We start from the raw sequence: 24,791 nt of genomic DNA on the forward strand, positions 1-24,791 counted from the left end.
TTATAATATTTTAAACAGTTAACTATAGTATAGTACGTTTTGTGTGTATTAGTTATACTTATATAAGCAATGACTTTCAAATAATCCAGTAGGTAAATAGCCTTCTGTGTCTTACACACGCCGTCAACTTCTGCCTTCTGGTGCACTCGTACTCGGTACGAATCTACGACCTCAGGGATGAGGGTTCAAATTTGCGACTAAACATTCTATATAGTGTTTAGTAATTTTTGCTAATAAAACAATGGAAAGATAATGCATTTTAACCAGAGTGACAGCCCTAGGTCTCGACTCAGTATTAAGGCGTTTTTCACTGTATGATTACATAAATCAAGTTGTTTTCTGTGAAGCAATGGATATAGCAGTAACGTTTGATAAGTTCAATGTATAACATATTTTAAAAGTAAAATATTCCTTAAATCGTGGTACTGACAATAAGATTACGTAATCATGATTTTGCGTAGAACGAAAAGTCAAGACTTCATAGATAACAAATAAATCAGCTGTTGTCATCGATTAAAAAAACGATTTTAAGACAAAATATATGCCAGTCATAAGTCAACTTTCAACAGATTTTATGTTATAATGAATATGACATGTCAAAAGCGATTAGATGGCGGTTAGACTGACAATTTTAAATGGCAAAGCCTTAATAAATAAAATATAATAATTGAAGAAATATCCACAACTACGTAATCTAATTAATATGGCTACGTCAAAACCTCTGCGGCTCTTAGCTGTAAAATTAGGTTTGGCTAACGAAGTAAAAGTTCTGAGGTTCGAGTTCATTTATTGTTTACAATTATGTCTTATACATTACAACAGGGTACTTCGAACTCTCGAAGAGTAGTTTACTGATGATGATGTTTCCCCTTTCTTGCTGATCAACTACAGTCTTCGACTCGTGCGTTAACACACATTAATTGTCTTTATACAATTATCCTTAAATAATTAAATTTTCAGCAAAGCTGCAGAATTTGAACGCTTACTTCAAATTAAATCTACGCCAGGGAATAACTTTTCAGACACAAGTAAAATTGTAATACTTCTGGATTTGGCAGCTTCAGTGCTTGGTACTAATTTTGATCAAGTAAGTGCTATTACTCTTAACTACTTCTGCAGTTTGATATTGATTGATTACTAATGCAGTTTTTAATACACTAAGACAACAATGTGTGTCCTGATAATTTTAGAAAACTGCAGTTAAGTATTCAGGGTTAAAAGGACCAAGCTATAGAAATTCTAGAAAGGTGATTGAGAATTTACTGGAGATGAACAATGAGAAGCTATCAATATCTGCACTGTGCTTAAACCTGCAGTGTACCGAAGTACAGGATCTTGCTGAAAGCATCATGAAAGAATATGAAACAAGCGCTAAAGTGGTATGTTGACCTTAGTACAAACTAAAGTTAGTGCATAAAATTTGTTATTGTTGTTGTTAATGTTATCTACATTAACAGAATTGATTAAATAAAAATAGTAGTAAAAAATATCATGAAAAGTAATAGTAGTACAGCTTTTTTCCTATATAACTCTTACTTCCAGGAATTGGATTTGACATTACCCCAGTATGTTTGTATGGCAGTATACCAGGCTTGTAGGTAAGAATTTTCAGTTTTTTTATTTTTTTAACAAATTTGTATAGAAATCTCAAGTTTTTATGATGTAAGAATTTTAATTGATAAATTACAAAACATGATGAAAGTTGTGCTTTAATTCATGTATGTATGTGATATTATTAATTTCAACCAGTCATTATTTGTTATTGATAATGTAAGTAACCTGATGAATAAATGACGAATTATCTGTATTTTTTGGCTAATTTTAATACATATATAGGTAACTAGACCCCTTCTTAATATTGATATGATACTCAATGAAGCCATAATCTAAGGAATTTTTTTATTAATGCCAATTATAACAACACTTTAATAAAATACTTGAGGTAAAAGCTATACCTAATGCATGGGCAGAGTCAGATATAATCCTTTTTTTTAAAAAAGGTGATCCTACAGACATTGGTAACTATAGACCGATAAGCTTACAACTGAATCTCTACAAATTATTTGCTTCATGCATAGAGAGCAGAATCTCCACGCATATACAGGATTTTCAGCCCACAGAACAATCTGGTTACAGACAAGGATTTTCAACAATTGATCATATTTATGTTGTGGATCAAATTATTAAGAAGTATAAAGAAAAAAAAGATACCACTATATCTAGCATTTATAGATTAAGCAAAAGCTTTCGATTCCATATCACACAGCAGTATGTGGACTGCCTCCACGAATGTAAGGTACCATCAGGGGTGATTGAACTAGTTAAGAATATAAACTCAAAAACTGTAAGCCGAGTCAAACTAGAAACAATGGGTCCTAAAACAGCCATTAAAAGAGGGGTTAGACAAGGTGACCCACTTTCTCCTGCCATATTTATAACAGTACTTCAAAGCATAATGCAAAAGCTTAATTGGACGCAAAAAGGTATATTTATTGACAGTAATTACTTAAACAACTTAAGATTTGCTCATGACATTGTTTCATTCTCAGAAACATCACTACCATTAGAGGAAATGATAAACGACCTCTGTTCTGTTAGTCGAGCAATAGGATTAGAATTAAACAAAAACAAAACAAAAATAATGACAAATCACCTACAAGATCCTGTCAAAATTAATGGATACCCCTTAGAAATACATCTACTTGGGTAAGGAAATATCTTTTAAAAATTCACAACATCATGATGAAGTTGATAGGAGAACTAGGATGTCATGGATCAAATTCTGGGGGACAAAGAAGTACTAAAGGCAGAGATACCAATACACTTTAAAAAGAAAGTCGTAGACACGTGTATTTTGCCATATATTTCTTACGGTAGCCAATCATGGATATTTGACTCGAACACAAATAGAAAAATAACAACTTGTCAACGAGGAATGGAACGCAGTGTACTAAATTTAAAACTGAAGGACAATATCAGAAGTACACAAATTAGAAAGAAAACAAAGGTTATTGATGCACTATCCCATTGCAAAAAACTTAAGTGGAAATGGGCGGGTCATACCGCTCGAATGAACAATGACAGATGGACAAAGAGGGTAACAAAGTGGAAAGGCCCACCACGAAAAAGAAAGCGTGGTCGCCCTCTTGCACGGTGGGCTGACGAGCTTAAGAAAGTTGGTGAAGAGGATTGGGAGAAAAATGCTCAAAACAGAGAGAGATGGAGCCAGTTGGAGGAGGCCTATACTCAATAAGAGGTCCTTGAAAAAAAAAATATTTTATGTGTTTATTTTTAAAATTTTATTTTGTAAATTTTTAAAGCAATAAATGAGGCTTAATTATTATTATTATTACTGTGTCTATTGATTTATACAATGAAGCCATACTAATCTTGGAAAAATAATTTACATTTACAGGATCAATAAAGTAAAGATAACAAAATCTAAATTTATAGAAAAATCCAGACTAAAGCCGGGGCAATGGAGTGAGTTGGATGCAGAGTGGACTAAAATTGTGGAGGAAAAGTTTCTTGTTGTTAAAAAAAGGGGACGACCACCCAAAGTTCTTATTGAAAGTTAGTATATATCTTCATAATTAAAATCTTTACTGTACAAGCATTACTTGTCCACATCATATCCTAACTTTCGTACTGACTGATCTGAAAATCATGTGCACATTTTCTTTTTCATATGAAGAGATGGCTTGAAAGCGATTTAATTATGTCAATTGTATTTTATTTCTGACAATTCAAAAAAATGTTAAAAATTACCTAACCAACCGTTAATTTATTAAACTGTTCAGAATAACATTGCTAAGTTTTAAATAACATTTGTAAAATGTATGGCTCATGGCGTGACGCTGACACCTGCGTGTCATTGAAATATTTGACATTACATAATAAAAGTAATTTAGAAAAATTAAATCAACTTCAAATATCTGTCAATGTTATCAATCCCAGGTTACCTATATTATACATTCACCTCCAGGATTGTTCTTAAGAATATACCTCATTTAAATGAAAAAAAACTGTGTCTCATTAGTTACCGAGAAATTGGTGGACACACATGCATGAGCAGAATTTGGCACACATTCTTGTAACTCTAAATACATCATCAAACTTAATATTATCGAATTATTTCAAATATCACGTACAAACAGGTCAAACTGATAATATATTTTTAAACTTGGACAACAAAAACTAATTTAATTTAAGTTATAGTAAACATGTTCTTGTAACTTTTACTTCACTTGTAAGAGACACTTAGTGATACCTCTTGTGATTGTTTGTGATGTGCAATAAAGTATAACATAAATAATTAAAATCGATTGATGTCTGATTGATCGATTGATTGATTCTGGTAGCATACTACCAGAACACTGATGTACAGACAAATCTGTTTCACTAATTATTTCTCTTATTCAATCAACTCCTTTATTTGAAACATATTAACCAAATGCATGTAGACTGGTATAAAAATGGTGTATACAGTTAAATATGTTTAAAATTTTTAGATGAAAATGAAATGGACATAGATGCAAGTCCTGTAAAAGAGACAACGGAAACAAAAATAGAACCTTATGAGGATTGGAAACGACGAATGTTAGAACAAGCTTACAAGGAGTTGAGAGAGTTAGAGAATAAAAAGAGAGTAGGTAAAAACAGGGTTAGTTTTAGTGAAGACAATCAACCCCGAAGATCTTCAAGAATGACACCACAAAAATCATCAGGAATGACACCACAAAAATCATCAGGAATGACACCACAAAAATCATCAGGAATGACACCACAAAAATCATCAGGAATGACACCACAAAAATCATCAGGAATGACACCACAAAAATCATCAGGAATGACACCACAAAAATCATCAGGAACGACGCCACTAAAATCGCCATCTAAACAAAGAACTCCGCAAAAGTTTTCGCCATACAAAAGTCCGGAGAAAGCTAAGCTAAGGCTGAATTTTCCAAAAATTTGAAACGGAAAATTTCAGCTAAGAAATGCCTGGATATTGGCCTAAAACTTGAATATTTAAAATTTTGTTAGTAAACCTAAGTAAATAAGTAAAAACTTCTGTTTAATACTGTGTTTTGTATATTTAAGTATTTTTACCTAAGACATTGTTATGTTAGGACATTTATGAATAAATATTAGGTCATAGTTTCGTTTTGTATCTCTATGGCCATGCCGAAAATGTTGTGTATTTATATTTTTTCGATATTATTTTTTATGGTTAATACACAAAGTTTAAATGAAACACATAGTGTGGATTTGCAAGGAAAAGTAGATGAAATGAAGACACCACCTATAGCATACCCAACGTCCTTGGCATTTCTTTTCATATTCCTAACACTTTTAGTTGGTGTAATAGTAAGAGCCGTCATGCTGAGTACCACAATGTGTATACCATATAGAGTGGTAATGTTCATCTTTGGGGGATTTCTCGGATTTTTTGCCCATAAATATCCGGCATTCAAACCGTTTGTTACGATCTGCTACATAGACGTTGATTTGCTACTGACGGCTTTCCTGCCGATAATACTGTTTTTCACATCTTATAGCGTTGATTCTCATTCATTTTGGAAGAGTTTTCCTCAAATTTTAATGGTTGGCGTTGCGGGTGTGCTGCTCACTGCTCTGATGGCAGCCTTCATGGCATATTATTTGATTGGATCTTCTTGGAGTTTTACCACTGCTCTGCTGTTTGGTATCGTCTGTTCGCCTATATATCCCGTCGAAATCGTTACGCAGTTAAAAGAACTTACCAAGGGTAAAAACATTAGCGTGTTGCTACTGGGAGAAGGTTTAATAGGTGATGCGACTGTTATGATCGAGTTTACAGCAGTACTTGGATATCTAGCGTCAGCTCTCACTGATGCATCCCAAATTTCTATAATGTTGATACGATTCGCGGGGGGCGGAGTGTTACTAGGCTTGGTTATGGGAAAGATTACATCTGGATTGCTATCTATTACATATTACGATTTGTTATGCAGTGTTACTCTGACGTTGGCCGGTGCATACTTAACGTACTATATTGGTGAGAAATTCTTTTACGTATCCGGCTTGTTGGGGACTGTTATTGCGGGAGTTATGGTGAGCACGACGAAGTCAACCGTTTCCGCGGAAGTGGAGCAAATTGTGTCACACTTTTGGAGGATTCTATCGCATATAGCGAATACATTGGTGTTTACGATTGTTGGAGTGGTCATATTTGAAAAGTTGTGCTATGTTATATCTGTGAGACAAGTGGCGTTGGTGTTTGTGACGTATACTACAGTATATGCGTCAAGGTTATTTGTGTACGCGGCTATGACTCCTATTTTGAGAAATATAGGGTATGGAATGTCTTGGCAGCATGCGATGGCCTGTGTTTGGGGTGGCTTACGGGGACCATTATCCCTCTGTTTGGCATTAATTGTTCTTGAAACACCGTTGACTGCGGATTTCGGGGAGGTAAGTCAAATAATGTGTTATTTAGATTTTTTTGACCTTTTAACAAAATTTGCAGTGTTGACCTAGTGGCTAGGTCGTAGGTTTGATCCCCGGCTGTGCACCAATGGATTTTCTTTCTATGTGCGCGTTTAACATTAGCTGGAACGGTGAAGGAAACCATCGTGAGGAAACCGGCTTGCCTTAGACCCAAAAAGTCGACGGCGTGTGTCAGGCACAGAAGGCTGATCACCAACTTGCCTGTTCAATATACAAATGATCATGAAACAGATACAGAAATCTGATGCCCAGACCTATAAAGGTTGTGGCGCCTTAGATTTTTTTTAACAAAATTTAAATTTCGTGTAGGTACCCTCTAGATACCCCAGCATCCCACCATTACATTTGTCCCTCGTTTCCGAAGAACGCGTTTTGGTCAATACTCACCAATATCCAGATTTTTTTCTCCGCGTGTGGTTATGTTTGCCTATATATGCTTGTCACATTAAAACATGTATTCTATTGTTCGTGTGCCAATGTATCAGTGTGCCGAGCGTTTACAAGCTATTATAAGTTCCTCCATCAATTAAAAATAATTTAACAATTTGGACAAGAAGAGCTAACAGAAAAGAATGGAAGCGGCTAGAACAGGCCTATGTGTCACAGGACACGCTGTTCACCATACTGGCACCTCTATTAGTATTAGATTGAGTTACTTTATGTAAGTTAAACAATTGTTTATATATTATACTGGGTGTCAACAATAAAGGCTTAATAATAATAAGAAACATATGTGTTGGATCTAGTACCCGCTCTAACATATGCTCTGTTTTAAACATCTATATATATATATTGTTACGAAGACGGGTCGACTGCAATGTTTCTAGATTTTTCCACTAGTTAGAGAACTTTTCAGCAGGCTGTAATATGATTTCTGACCGTTTCAGGAGAGGGTCAATCACATATTAGAAAATTGTAAATTCCATAATGTTACCCTAGTTTTCAGGAAGCTGAAACCTTTTTTCAGTCGGTTTCAGAACATGTGTAGTAGAGTGGTGCAGTTTTCAGGAGACCCGTTTTCAGGTGTTTTCAGGCCTAGGTATACCCCTGTGATGAAGGAATATTCTAGACCAAACTTTCTAGGTGTGAGACAAGGAGGAAAGAGAGAAAGAGAGAGAGAGAAGATCAGATTTTTATTGAAACTAGACTGAGCACTCTAGAACGCCGTACGACAAGGACGGAGCAACGTGCGAAAAAGACAAAGAGTGCGGACGTTCTAGAATTGTGCAATCGCTACTCAGTAGCAAGGCCGCCTAGAGAGTTCTCGAATATTGTTTAGAATTATTCCCAGGGATATATAAGCGAACCGAAACGCGACTAGTCGCCTTTAGTTTTGAAAGCGATAGCAAGAGCGAAACACCGAAGCGATAAAGTGAATATAAGTGATAAAGTACTGTGTGAAGTGTGCATAAGTGATTGTTTTTGTGTGTGTAATTAGTGCATCTCTGCAATTAATTTGTGCCCATAAATTCCTCATCGATTTTTCAAGAAATAAACCCTTGAATAAATCTACGACATTTTCTATCCGATCCCCTAGCTCGTAACAATATATATATATATATTTAGTTCTCTGTTGATATCGAGGTACTTCTAGGTCTTTATAATCCAAACTGCTGGGCTAGTTTTGTTATCTCTTCTCATAAATGCAACCACTATTACCAAAGTCTTGAAGATCCTAGGCCTAGCAGAAATATCCCTCGCCAAAAAGGCCAATATGACGAACTGTGTGAAACGCATTATGATGACGAGAGATAGATGTATCTCTATGTTGAAGATGGATAAGTTTCTTGCTGATGCCAACTGGGACCTGGTACAGGCTAGTAAGTGGACTTTTGTTTTTGTATATTAATTATTATTTGTTAAAAATATACGACGTCAGTCATTTAGCATCTTCTGCATCATGAGGAAACCGATATGCCGCGCCGGCATGTGCGAGACGTGCGGCGCACGTACGCCAAGACAGTAAGGGCGCCGTCATCGAAATAATTTTTGTTGCAGGTACCGGCAAACATCTTGAAAATATGTCCTTGCCTGCGCGGAAGCGATTTTTAGGAGAGTGACGTGTCGATCGCGTGATTGTTAAATAAGTTGACGTTTGTGTCCCGCGCTGTGTACGATGCGCAAACTTTCCCCCACTCCCTTGTTAAATGCTCAAAAAGTTTGCCGGTATCTGCACTCGAGTATCGTTAAGTAAATAGGTACCATAGGCGCAAATTTAAATAACTAAACATATGTCGCTTATTGTACACGTCTATCTCATCTCAATATTGACATTTGGGATTTAATTTTACTTTGTTTGTCTGTCTTTAATTTAAGGAAGCGGAAGTTACGTTTGTTCCTCTCCCTGAATAAGCAATCGAAAGCGAACTGGTTTTACCTATTTAGGAAAATACAATAGAAGTATATAAAACTGGAGCACATTTTTCGTTCAAAATTAATAGATAATAAAAAAATACATTTAACATGATATTCGTAAAAAAAGAGGCGATTCATAAGTTTCACACACAGGCTCTGCATTGGTTCGGCGCGGCCCTGGGAATGCTAAATATTGAAATATGTTAGACACAGAAGGATAGCTATTAAACGACTAAAATATCTGCAATCTGAGGCCAAGACCGAATGTATAAAACTTGATTTCTATACAGGCATAATATGATCCGTATATTATGTATGTAAGATATTATAGAACTAGACGTACTAGTTCTCTAAATCGATATCTTTCATCAGATACAACAATAAAACACCCATACCAGCTGCAAATGTCCGGCCGTGATGAGGATAGTGATGACGACACGTATATGGGATATCATTACACCACTTGTCCCGATTGCGAAAGAGAGATACCCAATGAACCTACGAAAAAGGAAATAGCGGAGATGATGAGGTAGGAGTACAGGAATATATTGTTTTGTCCCATAATTCCGTAAGCTGTTTGGATTAGGTCAAAATAAGGCAAGAAAAGAAGACGAAGATCCTGTGGACTGAAACGTAAAACTAATGATATAGTTGATATCTGCCCGTCGTATATATTTAAATTGAACTGAACTGATCTGAGTTGGAAATTGTCTGTTTTAAGTCAAAGAAATTTGTTGATAATATAAACACAAATTGAAAAATATGTTCTTGTAAACCTAGAGTTATACAACACTAGGCGAAAACTTTTTGTGATGTTAGGTTAATGAACGGAGACAATCATACGTTGGCGTTGGCACAAAGTTAAAATTAAACGACTGGTTTATTGAATAACTAATAGCATAAGCCTTTCTAATAAAAATAACATAAACGCGGCCAATATAGACTATGCCTATGGTTGCTATTCGTACTCTGTGATACGTTATTTGAGGTATTCTATAGTTAGTGTACTTTATTGTTCTCATAAAGAGAACAATAAATATTGTGATTTTTTTAGCCGTAAATATTTTTTCATTAGACGGATTGGCACTGAATCGATGTCTCAAATATATCAATTGTAATTATGTGCAATTGTTTAATCGAGTTAATAATGTAATACAAACTGCAAAAAGCGAAAAAAACATATTTTCTTTTTTTTCGTGTGTACTTTAATTGTAATAGTCCGGAGCCCTAACTTTGTCCTAGATAGATAAATATAGCTTATTAGGACCTACTTTAAAGGCTTGGTTAATTTAACAGGGAAGCTAATCAAAGGGTGCTAAAAGCCCTCAAAATATCCTATTGGCGTCAGTATGAGCACGGTAAAATAAGCAAAGACGGGGTGAGGACGTTAGTTCAAGCTGTCGAAGTGGCTGCGGACTCAGATAATGGGAAGATTAATTTGGACCAATTGGGGACTCTGTGGAAGCCAAAGGTCGGTTATTAATTATTCGGCATCTGTTGTTTATAGATGTCTATCAACGCATGGACGTATAATGCGAAGATTTCCCGCCAAGAATTACAATTTGTTTCGGTTGGTCGGAAAAAAAGGTTTTTAATTGAATTGAAATTTTGAATATGGAAAAAGTTTCTTAATTTGTTTTACAATCAGCTCCTTTAACAAGCGTTTGTGTTAGTGAAGATGACACAGATAAAGGAATACATATTTTCTTCCTGGAAAGCCTCCTTGCTTCTAACGATGTTCTGGTCTTATCTAAAACTAATTCTACGGCTTTTTAGGTTCACGCGGTCTGGCTTCGTCGTAAACTGGTAGATATGATGATGCCAGACGCAGCGAACGCCCAGGTACCACGACATCCCTGGCGACAGTATTGCTATCGCATCATTAGCAACATTTGGTTCGACGGTTTCATATACATAATGATATTATGTAATACACCCGTTATATTGTGCGAAGTCGCTTTGAGGGGACCAGTCAGTCATGAAGTGACTATTGCTATTAAATCTTTAAATTTGTAAGTAATTTATTTAGAGGTAATATGGTTTAGTTTCAGGTCATTTCAAATCACAGATTATATTTCGATAATAAGATAATTATCTGTGAATCAATTCAAAACTCTCGTTAATTAATCAATAAAGATTTTTATACATCCGACGTATATTAAAATTATCCTAATCCATGGGATTGATTTCCTCCAGTTCAAACAATTTGTATGATTTAAAACGTTGCGATTCAAAACAGTGGCGGAGAGTTTCTTGCCAGTTCTTTCTCGCTCTACGCCTTTGACTTGCGAACTGGGAGTAAATGTAAACATCTTTTCTGTTGACGTTCATAAGTGTACAGTCCCACATACTTTCCTAGTCCGGAAAGAGCGCCACTGTTATGTTTATAAGTATATAAAAAAGTTGATAAAAATTAACCATTTCAAGGGTTTAATTTAGATGCAGACTAACCTAATAATTTATTGTGAAGTGTCTTTATAAAACAATGTATAGTATCTAGAAGATACAGTTTTAGACTTAAATAAATGTGACACAACTTATATTATGATAGGTTTTGTTACCTGTTCTATTCATCATAATATCTTTTAAGAAACCTAGCAATCAGAACCGTTTGATGATTACAACTTTCCCATTGTTGTGAATTTTTCAAGGGATACAAATAAATACATTTCAGTTCGATTTTTATTCGATGTTCATAATAAAATTATTTATTGTATGCACCAAGAAATTGCAGAAAATAAACGATGTTAGTCTGACATTTCAAAATGGCGACGGAAGTATCAACTTCGGCGCTAAAAAGAAAAGTATGGTTATCTATAAGAAAAAAAAACCACAAGCCTTTTTGAGGTCTGGGGCTCAGATTTCTGTATCTGTTTCATGATTTGACCTTGACACACGCCGTCGACTTTTGGTCTAAGGGCATGCCTTAGACTTTATTTACTTAGGTTTCCTCACGATGTTTTCCTTCCCCGTCGAGCTGCATAGACAGAAAGTCCATTGGTGGCCGGGATCGAACCCACGTCATTTAAACAATTAATTAATTACAGGTTCTTCTTTATAATCTATGTCCTAGAAATGCTTATTAAGTTCTATGCTCTGACGATTCGTGGTTATTTCAAATCTCATTGGAATAAACTAGACTTTTTCATCATTGTCATGGCGACCGCAGGTAAGCGTTTTTGTTTTGAAAACAGTCTTAAAGAACCGTTTGTGGCTACCAACCCGAAGTCATTACAATTATGACAGAGACTGAGGAGCTATTTATAGAGTGTTAACAGAAGTAATCTATCGTACGACCAACCAGGCACCAGAAGATAAACCACTGCTTTTGTGAAAATTTTATTCGTTTTTACAACAAACTCCCAAACGAAATTAGAAGATTATCACTGAATAAATTCAAAACTCTCGTTAATCAATAATACTATTTATAAATATCTCGATAATTTGAATGATCCTAATCCTTGGGATTGATTTGCACTTAGTGATTAAGAGTGGCGGAGAGTTTTTGCCAGTTCTTCTTACCCGCTCTATGCCATTGATTTGCGAATTGGTAGTAAATGTAAATTTAGAATGAATTTAACATCTTTTCCGTTGACGTTAATAAGTCTACTTGGTTACCTATATTAATAAAGTTATGAGTTGTAATGATATCATGTAAGAATCATACGAATATCGCTTTATAAAGTTACGTGGGAACAATACAAATTAGAAAAGTTTGAATTCTCTTAAATTATTCTCGGAGCAATGTTGGCCTGGTGGATAAGCGTGCGTCACTCAACTTTGAAGTCGTGCGTTGAACCAAAGCTGTGCATTGACGGATTTTCCCTTCTTACTGTGTAATAACATGTTGAGGTTTCCTCCAAGATTTTTCGAGAAAATGTTTAAAGAAGTAATAAAAATAGAATAAAACATAATAATATTTTCGAGTCGATGTTTTCCTGTATTCGAGTATAATAAGGATTACATTTATGTTATTACACGACCTCCGACAGAGTGTAGGCCTCCTCCGAATTCCCGCTTTCTTTTTTCTTCCCACTGGGAAATTCCAAGGGTCTGTTTGATTCATCACAAACGTAGGCAACGAGGCCGCCTCATTTCCACTTAAACTTTATTGAGAGTGTTTATTTATTGCAATCCCTTACTGTTTCCAATCCCGCGGGATTTTTGCTGGATTGACTTCGTAACAGCGGAATCCTGCTTGAGCTGGACTCCGCTGAACCGCGGGATCCCGCTTTGCTGGATTGCAATACCTAAGTGTGTTACGACTGTAGAATATACAAATATATGTCTGAGGCCAAAAGCAAGGATTGTAGAGCAATATAGTTTTTGGTCTTTATTCACTTTGTGATTTTTACTTAAACATTTTTTTTTGTATTGAATCGTTTTATTAATGTGGTTTTTATTTCAGATTTAATCCTCGATATAATTGATTCGGTAACAGTTTGGGAAAAATGGAATAATTTAAATTCAAGTGTTTTAACGGCGACGAAACTGTTGAGAATGTTGCGATTTTTACGGCTGTGCAAGTTGGCTCGGTATTTGTCCATATTCTAAAATATATAGACTACCAGCTGACCCGGCAAACGTCGTTTTGCCATGTATATTATTAGGTTGGGGAAAAAGTCTTTTCGCATTATAATATGTATGAACTTGTAATAAAATCTCTTTGGCTGTACTATTTGTATCTGGCTGGTTTTGGTATCATTAAAAATTTAAATTTTAAAGAAGATAATTCCGAATTCAAATTAAGAAAATGTGTGATTTTTATTTATTTTTCGTTCTGTCAAGGTGACCGAATCTAATGAAGAAATTCGATAAATTTTTAAATTTTACTACAAAGAAGGTAAAAATGCAACGCAAGCGAAAAATGGCTATGTTTATGGGCCTAGTGCAGTGTCTATGAGACTAGCACAGATTTGGTTCAAGCGTTTTCAATCCGGAAATTTTGATGTCAAATATGCACGTCGTTCTGGTTACCCTATTACGGATAAAATGGATGCCATTTTTGAAAAAGTGGAGCAAGATCGGTATATCAGTAGTTACGACGTAGCTGAACAACTAGGAATTGACCACAGTTTTAGCGCATTTGAAAAAAACTGGGTATACAAAAAAGCTCCACATTTGGGTACCTCATGAGCTCACTGAATGAAACCTAATGAACAGTGTACTTATTTGTGATTGTTTATTACGACGTAATGAAACCAAACCATTTCTGAAGAAGCTGATAACTGGTGATGAAAAGTGGATCACGTACGACGAGAACGTGCAAAAAAGGTCGTGGTCAAAGGCCGGTCAGGCTTCACAGACTGTGGTGAAACCCAGGTTAATTCGCAACAAGGTGATGCTGTGTGTGTGGTGGGATTGGAACGGCATTATTCATTATGATCTGTTACCACCAGGAAGGACCATCGATCCTGAACTGTACTGCGACTGATGAGATTAAAACAAGAAGTTGAGAGAAAGCGGCTGGAAATAATCAACAGAAGGGGTGTGGTTTTTCATCATGATAACGCTTGATCTCACACATCTTTAACCACTCAGAAAATATTGAAAGAGATTGGCTGGGAGGTGTTAATGCATCCGCCGTATAGTCCTGACCTTGCACTTTCAGATTTCCACCTGTTTCGGTCTCTTCAGAATTCTTTAGTCTCAGGTTAACATCACGAGAGGACTGCCAAAACCAATTGTCGCGGTATTTTGATCAGAAGCCCCAACATTTCTATAGCAATGGGATCATGTCCCTACCTGCAAGATGGCAAAAAGTTATCGAACAAAATGGTACCTACATACTTTAGTTAAATGTAAATAAACTATATTAAAAAATGCTGTAAATTTTCTTCTTTAATTGTTAAGAAACTTTTTCCCCAACGTCTTATTTCTAGGAAACATGTTTTTAGTTCATTAAACTAACCTATGTACTATAATAAAAAATAGGGGTTGATCACCTCTACGATCAGTTAAGGGTAGTATCTATTTTTGTATGCTGTATCATTAAAAAATAAAAATTATTAAGATAGAAGCCGATTCTCAGACTGAATATGCATAAAATAATTCATAAGCATCCGTCGAGCCGTTTCGGAGGAGTATGGGAACAAACACAAGAATTTTATAGAGAAACAACCCAGAAGGAACGAGTTTATTTTTTAATTTGATTAGAGAATTATGTCGTGCTGGAACTGCTGTATGTACTAGGTTCATTTACTTATGTAAATAATAATAAATTTAAAGTAAACTAAAAAAAAGTTTTCACTACTAAGAGATCATACAGGCAGCCCTAATTAAAGAAAATAGCAAAAGTCCAAAAGTTCCAAACTGATGATGCAAAACAACAATATTACCAATTAGGAAGTCAATGTAAATTGACGTTTTTTAAGCAAATTTCCCTAATCTCTAATATAATAATAATCTTTCAGGGTATCTGTACCAAAGATTATGGCGTATATAGACCGAATGATAGATATACAACTGGCGTTTGGATATGACGTTGGAAAGGTAAAGTTTATACATTGTTATATTCTTCTTGTGTATGTAATATTGTCTAATGATGTTGCTTATATTTAATTTTTAGGGATTCGTAACAGGTGAAACTGAGGTGTGCAATCTATTGCCTCAACTGGTTGATAATCAGCAGATTCAAGAAACCCTTTATAATAGACTCGAGGCTGACAGGTATATATTCCTTATATAATCTTTTTTTTTAATTCATCTGTATCTTAATTTTTAAAAAAAAATAGCTCTCTCCATAGTAGCTTATCATTAAAAAAAATCAAACACACAACTACACTCAATACTCGTCGAGCGAGTTTGCTTATCTTGTCGAAGCTGCGCACAAATTATTTGAAGAGGTCGATTGGGTATGAGGGTGTGCAACTGTTTAATCAATTACCACCTAAAATTTATTAGCGCGTAAAAACCCAATATTAGCGCGTTTAACAAATTTAAAAGGGCATAGACTGAAATTTGGACGTGTATCTCGCTCATAATGTTTCTCTTATAAATAAAATACAATTTTGTAATGAGAAAATAAAGTTCAGTAATCTCTCCTATAACACGGAAAATTAGTTCCGCGTTATAGGAAACGCGTTGTAAGACTATTCTCGCATAACACGCTTGTATGACCCCATTTAACACGTTATGTACAAATGATACACGTATAATCTTTCTCGTTAAAGGGGATTTAAATCAAATATTAAATAAAAACTATGTTATGAACCAAATATATAAGTACAAATACGAGGAGAAACTCTCTATGCCAGTTTTCTAGAACATCACTTACATTTAAATCTGAGCTGTCAATGTCATTTTTTATATAAAGTTTGACAGATAGTGCGAAGACTTGACTTGCGGTCCCTATAGAAATGCGTTTGGAATGAATTAACAAATTTTGACACATTTAATAATTTTTGAATACTTTTCACAACTTATTTATTCACAAAAATATGTACATTATCCTTACAATATGATAATGAACTTAGACAATGTCAACTGTCAACTCACTCTGTAAACATATACTATAATGTTGGAGACAGCATTCAGTATCATGATTTTTCTAGACTCGTTGTAACCCGCCAACTGGGTTTGTTACAAAGAGACAGGCCATGGACTGCGATCACAGTGAAAACGAGACAAGCAACCACATCTACGCTCAATATAATGCTCTCAGATGCAATTCAACTTAAGGAAGAAGGTTTTTATGACGTATAAAATGCCATTAGAATTACCTGATTCGTTAGATTTGGGTCAAAAGTAAAAAAAAACTGATAAAAATTACCTGAAAATAGAATGACTTTTACTCGAACACTTACCTCGAAGCAAAACTTATTTCAATAGGGTCTGTGTTTAGTTCGGTTACCAATAAATCATGTCCAGTAAGTGAATTTTAAAATTTCGTTGAAAAAATTTGTACTTTTTAAATTCTCTCCTGAATTATATGTACATCAGGTTAGAATTGGTTTTTTATTTAAATTTTCAGGGTTTCTAGACGAAATGGAGTATCGTTTACTAGTGAACGCGATACAAGAGAGAGTTCAAGCTATTCGACATAAGGGTAGCTTAGTTGCACCTTCTTTACCGGAGGTCAGTTCAAACATACAAACTAACAGTTGTCAAACATATATTTTTATGATATACAATGTAGATTATAAAGAAACAAAAAATGTAAATCTATTGCAAATTTCAGTAGACAACTTTTAATTATTATAGAAAGTGCTCAACTACAAAACTCTAAGTAAAAATAAAGTCTTTATTTTCGAATTTTATGCCCGGTGTCCAACTGGGACGTAACGTAAGAGACGATTGGAACTATATGGCAACAAGAGCTACAATTTTATTACGTTAAATTTATTAAAACGTGTCACTGAGACGTTTACGTAGGTATAATAATTTAATTTAAGAATTTTAAATAACTCTCCAGAGTAGCTTATAATTTTAAAAAATCAAACGACGAGTGTTGCGTGTCAACACGTGTCAACACTCGTCGAGCGAGTTTGCTTATCTTGCCGAAGGCGCGCACAAATTATTTGTTATTATTTATTATTTGGCCTAGTGGGCAACACTGTTTTACTTAATAGTCTTCACTTTAGAAACCACTAGGCTTCAGCGTGCGACTCTCATCCCTGAGGTCGTAGGTTCGATCCCCGGCTCTGCACCAATGGATTTTCTTACTATGTGCGCATTTAACATTCGCTCGAACGGTTATGGAAATCATCGTGAGCAAACCAGCTTGCCTTAGACCCAAAAAGTCGACGGCGTGTGTCAGGCACAGAAGGCTGATCACCTACTTGCCTATTCGATTAACAAATGATCATGAAACTGATACAGAAGCCTGATGCCCAGACCTAAAAAGGTTGTAGCGATTTTTTTTAACCAATTCCAATGTATTAAAGATATTTATCAGAATGAGCCTAGTAGACTAAAATTGGGACTGCTGTTGGCGACGTGAATCTCGTTCGTATATATTAAGTTTCTCATGTAAATAAAACAATTTTTTGTAATGAGAATAAAGTTCTTTAAAGTTCAAGTTCAATTACTACCACTATATTATGTATACATGACACAAAAACCTAATGGGATTGACGTGTGGTTTGGTAGCCATTGTTATTTCACAAATAATTTACATTATTTTTTTCCTTGTGGCGGCATTCCATTATTGCTTATTTTGAAGAGGAGACATTTATACCGAAATATACGTCGAATACAAAGCATTGCTTTAGAAAAATAATTATAGTTAAAAATATTATTTTTCTTTACTATTTTCAGACCCAGCTCCGCGCCATATCCTGGCTTCAAGGCAACGAGAGAGTAGCTGACTTTTTCATAGAAAACTCGGAGATATATAATTATAATATTAACGATGTATTGATATTTAGAGGTATTGTTAACGCTGTATGTAGTAAGATCAGTTCCCCGGGGCTCCATGGTCCAGCTCTAACTTAATAGTTCAAGAAACAGTCTTCGTTTCTGGTTGGAAGGCACAGACGGACGGAGTTATCTGATTTAAAGGAATTTATCGAGCCTAGCGTTCTTCAAAGCCATTATTATTTGAGTTAGTTTATATAGAATGTCTCATTACAAACAAAAGAAAAAAATACCTTTTTTTTATATAACACGGCATAGGGGCCGGCCTGATGTTAAGTGATACCCCATGTACACCCTCATTAAGAGTAGACTCGCAAAGCGTTACGGGGCTTTTAAGAATCCCCACGCTTTCTTCTTGAAGGACCCTAAATCGAATTGGTTCAGAGATACTTCAGTGGGCAGCTGGTTCCACTTAGTGGTGGTGCGTGGCAGATATTGCCTTAAAAACGCTCAGTTGTGGAACGACGGACGTCAAGCTGATACGAATAGTATTTTGTATCCTGCCTGGACGTCCGGTGATGAAACTCAGCTGCAGTAAATTATCGTAAACAATCTAAATTATTGAATAATAATAAATATCTGGTAAAAATTGCGATTTTAGGTGACCAGCCAAAAGGCCTTTACGTTTTGGTATCAGGGCTGTGCGAAGCGAAATACATTCCACCAGACGACGAAATGGATGAGGCAATTCCTAATTATGAGTTCCTCACGGATTTGAAGTTCTCTGAACCGAGTCAGGAGTATATTGTTTCTGGGAATGCTATTGGAGTATTGGGAGTAAGTTAATTGAGATGGTTGCAACTCGGTAAATTGTAGGACGACTCTGGACGAGAAGAATCTGGAAGAGGCACGACAAACAGCTGCAAATTGTTTAAGTAACCCTAATTGAGTGGATAGGCTAAGGGACTTAGGAAAATCTTGTTTCTAACTGGGCTGCAGATTATCAGGTCTTGGTGTCAAGACTGGAGTAAAATATATATTGCGTTGTACGTACGCCAATACGCTTCATATAAGATTTAAGGGCTAACACTCCTGTTGTCGATACCGCGCCTCTTCCCGCTTTACTATGTTATAGAAAGTGTAATCTTTGTGACCAAGCTGGGAAGCAGGAGTCCATGCGTTTAAAAGACGGGATGGTGACCCATCCCTGCAAGTAGCTATCTGTAAAAGCGTATGGCCCGGTCTGTGAAGGATACTTGCTGTGTCAAGTATCTTTACAAACCAACAATGGGCGTGGAGGGTACGCAACCGCCGCATCGCATGGTGGGAAGCGGATAAGGCTCTGCTGTCACCGCATCCCGCCTAAGGCGATTGTTGGTGGGGCCTTGGGGTTTTAGTGGGTATGCACAATAGCGAGTCCCACATAACGCTCCCGTACCAAGCAGTTGCGCCGCGTTATGCGCCATGCATTTCCCCAAGTAGAAAAAAATCAAAGGGCTAATATACAAGATGTTTTAATGTTTCCAGGTGCTGACGAATCGTCCTTACAACTATACAGTACGCTGCGATTCGGCCGTTCAGGCATATTACATCACCATACAAGTAGTCAAAGATGCATTCCATATTGCCCCACATCCCATTATGGGGTAAGGTTCTAAATATGACATTCGACATGTGGGGGTCTGCCCGTGAGGTGCCACCTCACCACAAAATATTTCCATCTGCTTTCTATGGACGGGAGGCACGGTAACAGTTTCCCTTAATCCTTGTCACCATCACGAGCGTCTGCTGCGCTACTGCGAGTCCAACTTATGTCGAAATACCTGCACCAACTTTAAGCAAAGCCTTTTCATACTTTTAACGTTGATACTACTACCTAGAATTTTCTTACATGCATGAACTGTTGTTGTTTAGTACTATATATAGTCTCTATAATTAATTTGTGTGTGAGCCTCCCGTAAACTAATCTTATTTTGTAACAAGACACCATGCTGGCAAAACCTGTCTTATAGAAGGTAACATACAATCAACAATCCAGCCACGCCTGCATGAATATAACCATTCGCTCTAATCAAAATATAGTATAGTCTTTTGTTAACATAGTTTTTACACATTAAGAAAATACTTTTTAAACGGATTGAAGCTATGTATTATTATTATAAACTTATAATTATTTCTGCTGAAGAAGAGTCGCCAAGGATAGAGAACGCTGGAAGGAGTCAATGGAGAGGAGATCTTTGCCAAGAGGCACACCGAACTCCGAGATATAGTAAAAATTTATAAAAATCACAGAGTTTCGGTATTTAAAGGCTACGTTAGTATAACATATTATAACTGTCGGAAATTCGTAAATGTAAAAACACGTTCATGCTTAGACCTCCGCACTGGTTTTTATTAATTTTACGACTATACTATATTAAGAAAACACTTTTTAAACGGATTTAAGCTATGTATTATAAACTTATAATTATTTACATAATTTTAAATTTTTCATCGTGACCATGCACGCTGTAAAGCACGCGAAACGTCGGAAAAATGCTTCATGCTTCTTTCCATGGCTCTTAGGCAGTGTGCTATCATGTCCCTGTACTGGTTATAGAGTACCCAAGTTTCGCAGCCATGTGTAAGGCAGGGTAAAATAGAGCTGCCAAAGACTTTGCTCTTTATTTTTTTGATGAAATCCGTTGTTTTCTTGATCTCCCTCAGTGTCCAATATCCATCCATTTGCTATTCATCTTTTAACAATCATTCCATATTTATTATGCAACTCATACAGGTTAGAAGCGTCAATGTGGCGTGAAATTGGTATCAAGTTATCTTTAATGGTGCTACCAAACGTACCAGCTTATCATTCCTGGTCAAGCGAGAAAATCAGTATGCGATTGGAACACGCTTTTGTGCCTTGCCTTAGAGCTTTTAAGGTATTTATTTCTGTCCAAATGAAAAGACTCTCTGGATAACTTCCATGCGTTTAGTTTTGGTTACTTTTTTTAATTTTGTGTCTACTTGTTTATTTTATTCCTTGCTAGAATTTTCATGTTCTAATATAATTGATGTGTATGTGTGTAAAATTTGTGATGTTATATTTCCTTGTATGAGCAAAGCTGTTCTGTGAGGACTTCTAAAAAAATAAATAAACAAGTCTGACGTGCCTGGCTTACATTGACTATTGGTCCTTCGAGCCAGATTTTATTGTACTATAAAATTTAGCCCTCGATGTTTTGAATGATATATTTTTTTGTTTAAGATATTTGTGGTTGGTGAATTAATGGAAGATATAGTGCTGTTAGACGGAGTGTGTCAGGATATGGCTACTAGAGAGGTGTTCCAACCGCCTTGTTATATACCACGGTAACACACATTATAGATAATAAAATGTTTTTATGCGTCCCTTAGTCACATGCCGAAATAATTATTATAGTATGAAGTCTTGTAGCTCAAAGGGGTCGACACGTTTATATATTATTTCATTGAGATTTTTCAAGATTTTTGGGCCGAAAACATGTTGATTTCTTACGAAGTTTTCCTTATAATAGATACAGCAAGGTTTTAACAAATTAATGGCTTCAGCTCTATTATAATATATTTTATGTAGGACAGTCCATCGTCTTATATTTCCAAAGTCATCACAACTGGTCGTGTCCAGTCAGTGTCCAGAGACAAAATTATTAATAGTCCCTGCAAAGGATACAGACGAATTGGACATTATGGAGGACGAACTTGACGATTTGCAATGCGAAATGGTTAGTGTAAAATTAATATATAAAATAATTTTTTAATTGGATTTAAAGATTTCTGCGGTTTTTATAATAATAATAATAGTAATCAATGGCGCTACAATGTTTTTAGTTCTGGGCCTCAGATGTCTGTATCTGTTCCATGATCATTTGTTAATCTAATAGGCAAGTAGGTGGCATGTGCCTGACGCATGCCGTGTTTTTATAGTTCGGTCAAATACTCATAGCTTTCAATATTTTTGTTACGTACTCGTCGACATGAAAACTGAAAGTACTGATCCTTGTAAAATAAGTCGTAGGAATGCAGACCTTAAATTTTTGACCATAAACAAAGAATCTAAGATAAATGACATAATATGTTCACAGGTTAAGGTCTATCTCTATATAACCTTAATTCTGTAAAATGCAGGTTTCCAACGCCTCCTCCCGTTGCCTATACCACAGGGTGATACGAAAGTTATCTGTTGAATCTCGGAATAAGAGCGTTATGCGCGGGCGCAAACGGAAGCGAGGGGCCAAACGGGTCAACTATAGGGAGTCTGTGTGGGGAAAACAGACGTGTAAGTAAAAAATGAAATAAAGCATTTTATATACGCAAAAAATACATACACACAAATGCATTAAAAAGAGTTTAATAACTGTATTATTTTGAATTTTGAATTTAGATAAATTAAATTATTTTCAAGATTATATGTGACCGTCACATACATATTTAAGATATGTTTAGGAAGCCGCTATTAGAAGAGCTAGCCAAAAAACTCATTCCTAGCCCAGTCATAAGTTCTATTACAAATGAAAATGCATTTTAAAACATTTATAGATACATTTATAAAAAAATATATATATTTGAAATGACCACCTTTGACTTTTATACAGGCCTTTAATCTATTTAGCCACGAATCTATGGATTGACGTACTGTTTCCAAGGGAATTTTTGCCACTGCTTGCTCCCAAAAAATTTAAGAGACTCAATGTCACCATGTCGTTTAGTGCTCTAAAACTGACCATAATTTGAAGTCTGGGTTGAGATCTGGGCTAGATGAGGGCCAGTCTTCAACTCTTATTAAGTCCGGAACGTTGGTTTCAAGCCAGGCTCGGATAGTTTGAGCTTTGTGCAGAGTCCTGCTGGAAAATCCACGGTATATTTTTAAAAAGTATATTGCTGAGAGGTTTCACAACATGATCCAAGACTCTATCTTGATCACTTTGGCTGATGTATTCACTCCTTTTTCACAAAACTAAATTTTTGTCACTCCTTGATCTTGCAGGATGATGACCACGTTGAACCTTTCCGACCAGTTGAGCAGCTTCTTTTTCTTACTGTGAGCGTACACTTTCAATCGTGAATTTTTTTTTCATCGGTAAAGAGTTTTCTTTGATTTTTACATGTGTATCGCAACAGAAGACGTTTGGATCAATACACTCTTTAATTGTAAAGATTGATTTAGGGCATGTCTTGTATATCGACGATAAACACCGATCTTCAGGTCTGGTTTTATAATACGCAAGTTCTAGCGAGAATCTTTATTTCTCGCGATTTTTCTTTCTAATGGGGTTTCGGCTTCAATTAATGCTTGAATTATGGCTTTAACAGACTTTGTAGTCCCACAGCACGCGGCAGCCCCGATCTTTTCTAGTCTTCGATAGATAAAGTGTTTTTGTATATATTGATAGTACGATATACGAACATACGGCTGATACCATGGTTTTGAAGTGTCTGGAATATGACAGACGGCTCCATACCAACTTTGTACAAGGCAATCCTATTTTCTTAAACAGCCCATTCCATATGTGAAGTGGCGCAAAATCGAAAGAAGTTTTTTACGTGTTCCAAAGTAAAAAGTTGAAAAAAAGAAAAGCTTTTATGTGACAGTAATTATGGCCAGACTACGATTATGCTTGTCTTTTGTATATTGCATCTTAGTTACACACATAAGTTCACACACAATATTTTTTTGTGTACTTTAGAAAAACGTATTATTTTAGCTTCATCAACAATAGCGGGGGTAGGATCTCATACGGATAAAGAACTGTCCAAGTATTACAAACCAAGCTTAGATAATGTGGTGAGTAATCCAAATTTTATTTGTATGTCAGCCGCCTTACCACATAACTCCAATTTCAATACACAGCTTGTGTACATAATTACAAGTTTGCGACATCAGTATTTATGTAAATAAATCCGAAAGCTATCAGACCACGTATGGCGAAATATTTCAAGAAGCTTAATTTTCTTTTAAATAATTTTATGGCCTGGTAACGAGACCTTTAAGCCAATCAAGAAGCTTAAATTTTTGGCCCATAGACAAGTTTAAAGAGCGAGGTTTCAGGAGGCATACACACATGATTAAACTCATAATAATGTATCTGTCCAGTAATATTCTTTGCACTATACTTGATTTTTTTTTCAGCCTGAAAATGTGGAAATATCTCAAAATAACGGTAAGCCTGCATATATATCCTAGGTATACACGTTTTACAATTACAAATAATTATCTCTAATTTACGCAGAAATGAGTAAATATCAACACTTAACTAATTTGTAAAATAAACTTTTTTTAATCTGAATATTTTTAGGAGAAAACACATCCCAGCAAATACAGTCAGCGCGACAGTCTAGATTGGATTCTGAAAAAGAGGTATATATGTTCACAATTGACCTATTCTAGATATTTCCATTAAGCAAGAGTAAATAAAATCGGGTTATTAATAAAAGGGAAGGTAAAGATTACTTTTTACATAAAATAAATAAATAGTTATTAGACTTTTTTTCAGATTTTCAACACCATGCTATCCAAGACTAAAGGTAGATCTTCGGACAGCAAATAATGAATGATAACTTTTAGTTAGCCTTTTCGATGACTCTATTTATTTGCTTGTAAAAATAAAAGATACATTATTTTTTGATAA

The 24,791-nt window shown here is 35.5% G+C and overlaps 2 protein-coding genes across 2 annotated transcripts; both read left to right on the forward strand.

Annotated features, from left to right (window-relative positions):
• The first annotated feature begins 561 nt into the window (after nucleotides 1-561).
• LOC123706901 (origin recognition complex subunit 6) lies at nucleotides 562-5,139 on the forward strand. Its single transcript, XM_045656507.1, has 6 exons — nucleotides 562-774; nucleotides 961-1,087; nucleotides 1,191-1,379; nucleotides 1,543-1,598; nucleotides 3,416-3,573; nucleotides 4,512-5,139. Exons 1-6 carry the CDS (start codon nucleotides 704-706, stop codon nucleotides 4,976-4,978), a joined length of 1,068 nt encoding a protein of 355 aa, XP_045512463.1. The 5' UTR covers nucleotides 562-703; the 3' UTR covers nucleotides 4,979-5,139.
• A 27-nt stretch (nucleotides 5,140-5,166) lies between these two features.
• LOC123706900 (sodium/hydrogen exchanger 10-like) lies at nucleotides 5,167-24,782 on the forward strand. Its single transcript, XM_045656506.1, has 22 exons — nucleotides 5,167-6,456; nucleotides 8,087-8,312; nucleotides 9,220-9,376; nucleotides 10,144-10,318; nucleotides 10,624-10,859; nucleotides 11,895-12,016; nucleotides 13,256-13,382; nucleotides 15,261-15,339; nucleotides 15,416-15,516; nucleotides 16,401-16,534; nucleotides 16,820-16,923; nucleotides 18,106-18,217; nucleotides 18,806-18,981; nucleotides 19,672-19,790; nucleotides 20,921-21,065; nucleotides 21,392-21,495; nucleotides 21,740-21,887; nucleotides 22,291-22,441; nucleotides 23,868-23,947; nucleotides 24,293-24,323; nucleotides 24,459-24,520; nucleotides 24,657-24,782. Exons 1-22 carry the CDS (start codon nucleotides 5,179-5,181, stop codon nucleotides 24,708-24,710), a joined length of 3,921 nt encoding a protein of 1,306 aa, XP_045512462.1. The 5' UTR covers nucleotides 5,167-5,178; the 3' UTR covers nucleotides 24,711-24,782.
• The last annotated feature ends 9 nt before the right edge of the window (nucleotides 24,783-24,791 follow it).

The sequence above is a fragment of the Pieris brassicae genome, chromosome 3 (assembly GCF_905147105.1).
Source record: "Pieris brassicae chromosome 3, ilPieBrab1.1, whole genome shotgun sequence".
Lineage (NCBI taxonomy): Eukaryota > Metazoa > Arthropoda > Insecta > Lepidoptera > Pieridae > Pieris > Pieris brassicae.